This window comes from Emys orbicularis, chromosome 7 (genome assembly GCF_028017835.1).
Source record: "Emys orbicularis isolate rEmyOrb1 chromosome 7, rEmyOrb1.hap1, whole genome shotgun sequence".
Taxonomy (NCBI): Eukaryota; Metazoa; Chordata; order Testudines; family Emydidae; genus Emys; species Emys orbicularis.
The window spans coordinates 11,126,501-11,132,500 of record NC_088689.1 but is presented as its reverse complement, the minus strand read 5'-3'; the positions used below and the strand labels follow the sequence as shown (position 1 = coordinate 11,132,500).

The window sequence follows — 6,000 nt, the reverse complement described above, 5'->3', positions numbered from 1 at the left end:
CCAAACTCCAAATTTATACTGAGCCGGGGGATCCAATTACCACTAAGCATTTTTGGTGACACCAGCAGGTACCTAAGTGGAGTGCACAGCCCAGTCGCAGGTCTCATATAAGTAGCTTTGAATAGATTCCCCCCCACAATAATCACTGAAACAATATAAGGAATGTCCAATAAGTGGAAGGAGTTTAATATTTTCTTCTTGTTTGTTTTAGATTTACAGTAGTTTGTTATTCAGATAAAAGATTTATGGAAATATGCCCCTCCCACCTCCTTGAATAAATACCCATTAACGCTGGCAAGTTTTCCCCTTCGCTCTCTGTCTATGTCCCACGTCACATGAACTTAGTCCCACACCATTACTGGAAGATAAAGGCTGAAGTTCTACTCACACAGCACTAAATGATTTATCTGAATACATGCATGCCCTAATCTGTTCAATAAGTACTATTTCTCTGGTGAGTCTTTCCATCGTTCATTTCATTACTGTGCTTATTTATGTTGGTAAAATCAAAGGCGTTTTAACCACGTTATTTGTTTCTATGTAGAAAAGACAGTCAACATGTTTAGGGCCAAATTCTGCTCTCGGCTGTTTGAGCAGGGATAACATGGGAATCCATGGGGTCTTCACAGATATGTCCAAAGGCAGAATCTCTGAGTTTCCAAAGGCACAAAAGGAAGTTAGGACTCTACTCCCATTAACTTCCAAAGGGGTTGGGTACCTAAGTGCCCTTTGTTCCTTTGAAAATCTCCTCCTAAAATATTTTATGGCTTAGGTTCAAGGGCTCACAAACTCTCTAGATTCATAAGATTTGTAATGGATTACATATAATGAATTAAAAAGTGATTATGCAAAATCTTTTACTGCATTACCAGGAAACTACCTTTGCTAGCGCTATTATCATGTTTATAAACAAAATGAACTAGATATGCCTCTGCAGAAGATATATAGCCAACAGGAGAGTAAAACACATCCCATTTACACACTAATCTCCTATTAGATCAAGCTTTTATACAATATATCAGCGAACATTTGTTAGTATAAATTAACTTTTTCAAACTTTCTATTTAAAAAGTCAGTGATAAATTTGAATTCAATTCATTTAAAAACGTTTGTGACAGTGTACCCCATAAGGCTTTATGGGGGGGTGCTTATAAATGTATGTATGACATAACCGGAATATGTTTTGTGCTGCCTGTGCCATGTAATATATCCCCGTAAAGGTTATGGTCTACTATATCTATTCATCCTATTTGTACATATATATATCATTTTCTACTTGAGGTTAAGAATATGGGCTGTATGCTGGCTTGGTTTCTAAGTAAGCTTTGTGAGGCATTTGGTCAGCTTCTTTAGGAAGGAATTCGCCAGGTTAAGTACCTGATCAGGAAACACTTGGGGAACAATGCATCTTGGAATGCTCCAATCCACATAAGAAGTCTTCCTGGAGACATGCAAGACACCATGTGGACAATGGCTTCAGCCTGTAAAGACTGAGTCATGCAGGGACATGTGACTTGCCCAGGTGACTCCAGAACTCCATCTTGGAGCTGGACTTTGCATAGGGGGGAGGAGGGGGGTCTCCACCCACAAGAGAGAGTCTATTTAAACCTGGGGGAGACCCCTCCATTTTGTCTTCAGCTGGCTAAAGAAGGAGCCTCTCCACCCCCCCCCCCCCCAGGATACTTGAGGGAGACTGAAACAAAGGACAGTAACTACAGGGGGTGTGAGTGATTGCTGGACCCAGGCTAAAATGAGATTAGCCTGTAAAAGGGAGTGCTCTGGAACTGGTGAGGAAATCATCTGTATTTAGTTTGATTAGACATAGATTTGCGCATTTTATTTTATTTTGCTTGGTGACTTACTTTGTTCTGTCTGTTACTACTTTAAACCACTTAAATCCTACTGTCTGTATTTAATAAAATCACTTTTTATTTAGTAATTTACTCAGAGTATGTATTAATACCTGGGGGAGCAAACAACTGTGCATATCTCTCTATCAGTGTTATAGAGGGCGAACAATTTATCAGTTTACTCTGCATAAGCTTTATGCAGGGTAAAACGGATTTATCTGGGTTTAGACCCCATTGGGAGTTGGGCATCTGAGTGCTAAAGACAAGCACACTTCTATCAGGTAAACTTGCAGCTTTGGGACAAGTGATTCAGACCCTGGGTCTGTGTTGGAGCTGGACAGGAGTGGCTGGCTCAGCAAGACAGGGTGCTGGAGTCCTGAGCTGGCAGGGAAAACAGAAGCAGGGGTAGTCTTGGCACATCAGGTGGCAGCTCCCAAGGGGGTTTCTGTGATCCAAGCCGTCACAATGTTTTCTGCACATGAACTCATTTTCATACCCATACTTAAAATCCTTAATTCTGTTTGCATTTAATGTAATCCTATTGTATTTGTTACTGAAATATTGATCTACGTTCTCTTTGCAGCTGGCAAACAACAGATAAGTATTTTTACACATCTTTAAAATAGACCACTGGTTGTTTTTTTACCAGACTATATCTTAGCATTGGAATGACGCAAAGCACTATTAAACGTTGGGCAAGTAATGCACATATCATAGTTGGGACTTGGTGCAAATGGAAATGTTTCTAATAGTAAAGAAAGTTTACGGGCAAAATTGTGTCAAATAAAGTAGTAGGTTCACATCAGGTATTAAACACCCTCTGACATGAGGTGATGTCTTTTTTAAAATTAACTACTTAACATTTATTATGGACACTTATGAACAGGAGTGGCTCACATGGGACAGGTTCACTTTCTATATCATTTGGTCTCTGCTTTACTCATATTCTTTGATGTCACAGAAGATCAGATACTGCTAGATATTTATACACCCAACACAACAGAAGAAAAGTGTGGAGACACTTCACACCCCCCCCCCCAAACTCTTGTAACTTACAAATGAATAACCCGGTGTGGAATCTGACACACATTAATTCTTCTTAGTTATGTTTTTTATATAAAAACCCATATACGAAGATTCCAAAAACATTCATTGTAAGGGGAAAAAACAAGGAAAAAATGAAATCCACATGCAATCAATAATACAAGATATTTTTACGCTACTTGCACCTGAGCTGAACAGCGGCAAAGACAGGGAGATTCTGTCAGTGCGAGAGAGTGATTCATGTGACCACTTTGTCTTAATTACTCAGAACAAGCAGTTTGTTGCTGTTTAGTGAAGAACCAAGATATCAGTGTCTCTTGACAGAAAAATAAATAGCCATCAGGATGGTGAAGAAGATGATGATTGCCAAGATAACTATCAAAATCCGGTTTTGGATGATCCTAAAAAAACAGAAAAGAAAAGGAAAAAATACATAAAATGGCAGAATATTTGTAAAACAATAAAAAGGTGGACCTGTCTCAGACATATATCTTGGAGATAAAAGATTTGCCCACAACTTCAGCTAAGTACCTATAAAGACTACTGCATATTCTGGACTGCTTTTATTATTCTCTCTCAAGTTCTAATGTTTCAAAGTATTTACTGATGCAGCTGTTAGAACCAGTTCTTAATCTTAACAAATTAATAATTTGATCACATAGCATGTTACAATTCACTTTTAACTTGTTTAAACAATTAAATAATAAATTGTGATATAATCCAAGCAGGGCAGGGTGGTCTGTAATAAAAAAATACTCTAATGACTCTTAAACCAGTATGTAACCTTTGCGATGTTTCTTTCTCTCTCTCTTGCTTCCTGAACAATTTGCTAATTTTCAGGGGATTTTGCCATTAAGGTACAAGATTCCAAGGAAACATGTCTGTGAGGTACTTACTTGTACCAAAATACCAAGGGAAAAGAATAAAAGATAGTTTTGAAGAAAAAGGATGATATAAAGAAGCAAGTGCCAAACTGTGAAGCTTATGTTATAAAAGCCTCATCTGTCTCTGTAGCATACATTCACTTACGGTAATAGGCAAATGTTACATTTACCATGTAGTAAAAAGATGGAAATCAGTAATAATAAAAAAGATGCCAAAAGAACAAACACCTAATATCATTCAGCCATTTTTTGGGAACAACCTCTCTTGTAAAAACAGAAATTGCATCACTTCAGATTCTCCTTGAAATTAACTGCTCAGTTTTATATATATACACAAATATACATATATTCATATGTATGTTTAACAATGGAGACTATAATTTGGATCCATCTGGCATAAGGCTTGGATTTTAAATATTTCATATCATCGTCTCCCCTTTCCACAGAAGCACAATATTTCCAGAAGCCATTCATGCAGCAGGAACTTTTGCAAAACATACTTGGATGTAACACATCATCTGAATCGGATATAAATAGCAAAGGGGGGAAAACCCCAACCACCCTGTTCATTTTAGTTTCTTTTGCTGGGTCAACTGCAAAAAGAAAATAAATGTCCAACCAAGCAAAGAACAACCATGCACTAAGAAGAGGTACAGCATGCTTTGTGATATGTTAAATTCAGGCTAGTGCCCAAATTTGAAAGGGGGTGGTGATGCAGTTTGTTAAAGTAAGAGTATTTCATGTACTAGGTAAGAGGAGAGTCCGGAGAGTAGAGGGGAGTTTTCCTTGCTAAATGGTTTTTGTTTGAGCCTAAGTGGATACACACAAAGTATGTACTGAAAAGTATAAATATATAAGGATGCAAGTTTAATCAACTTCAGCTCCCTCCTTACTCACCCCCACTTAAAAAAAAAAAAGGCAAATGGATGGATGAAAACTGTCAAATCAGACAAACACACTCCCCTGTGACACTCTAAAAGGACTAGCTCTCTATCCTCCTGACAGGTTACAAAATGATCACATTTGCTGACACGTCTTCCGCAAAACTGCTTTAGTGCTTGTGTCCACTTTCCTAGCAGGAGATGAATGGCCTGCTTTGTCCTCATTTATCACTTAAAGCTGAACTAAGATCTATCTCGTTTATTTTTCCCTTCCTCACTAGAAAGGCTCAACTACAGCATTAATTCTTTTGCAATGACAGCTAATTCAAACTTAACAGGCAATATTTACTCTGTCAAAGGGATGGTGGGGCGGGGAGGAATTCTCACTCTTAAAAAAACATGTAACAGTCTAACAAAATAAAGCTAATTAAGGGCTTTTGGTTCTTGCTGGTTTGCAGTTCAATGTAACACCTGAATGTACAGCTTCCCTTTATGGTGGTGTGACATTCTCTCCAAAACACCTGATAACAAACGATTTGCCCAAGTGGATGCATGAAAACCAGAATATGTATTTACTCAGTCACCCTCATCAGTCCTGAAAAGAAACTCAGCAAAATTGAAACTCAGCAGTGAAATAGATTAAAAGCATGAAAACTCTTAAAAAATTCCGCCTTAAGTAATATTCAGTACAGCTGGGTTGACAACCATTTTATTTGTGGGATGAGGGCTCCAAGGCATCCATAATGCTAATTTACAAAGGATTAACTGGGGGTGAAACTTGCTTAATCTAACGCATAGTTAGGCAAATGCATACATAACATACTGAATGCTTAAATCATCTACTCGTATCTGGCCTAGTTAATTGTGTTTCATCATTTCAGGCTGAAAAAATAAAATAAAATAAAATAAAATGATCCTTCCAAAAGTCTTATTTCTAATTCTCCAGCTGCACACCTGATTGCAAGATTACTTAATCTGCACCTGCGTCTCTAAAATCCTCCTCACAAGGACACCAAGGTATACATGCAGCCACCTGTATCTATCTGCTAATTAAAGGTTCAGTTTAAGTGTGAGTCTAGGAAATACATATCAAAGTTCAATTTCTAGGACTCTGAATTAGTCTGCCCAGTGCAGGAAAAAAAAAAAAAAAAAAAGTTAAAAGGAACAATTTAATCATAAAATAGGATGGATGTTATCAAAAGACTCCTCCACTGAAGCATTATATAGTTTTACTAGCCAAGTCTACAGTTAAAGAGTAATTTTATATCTTTTTTTTTTTAAATGCCATTTTACTTTCAAATGCAGGAGTAAAATTGAACCAAATGCAGAGTAGCAGGAGGA

At 37.5% G+C, this 6,000-nt stretch overlaps 1 protein-coding gene across 1 annotated transcript in view; it reads right to left on the bottom strand.

Annotated features, from left to right (window-relative positions):
- Positions 1-2,769: 2,769 nt before the first annotated feature.
- The window catches only part of VTI1A (vesicle transport through interaction with t-SNAREs 1A), a 333,655-nt gene continuing 330,424 nt past the window's right edge, over positions 2,770-6,000 (bottom strand). Inside the window, exon 8 of the mRNA XM_065407890.1 lies at positions 2,770-3,295. Coding sequence (XP_065263962.1) covers positions 3,202-3,295 — 94 coding nt within the window. The 3' untranslated portion in view covers positions 2,770-3,201. The remainder of the gene's footprint in view (positions 3,296-6,000) is intronic.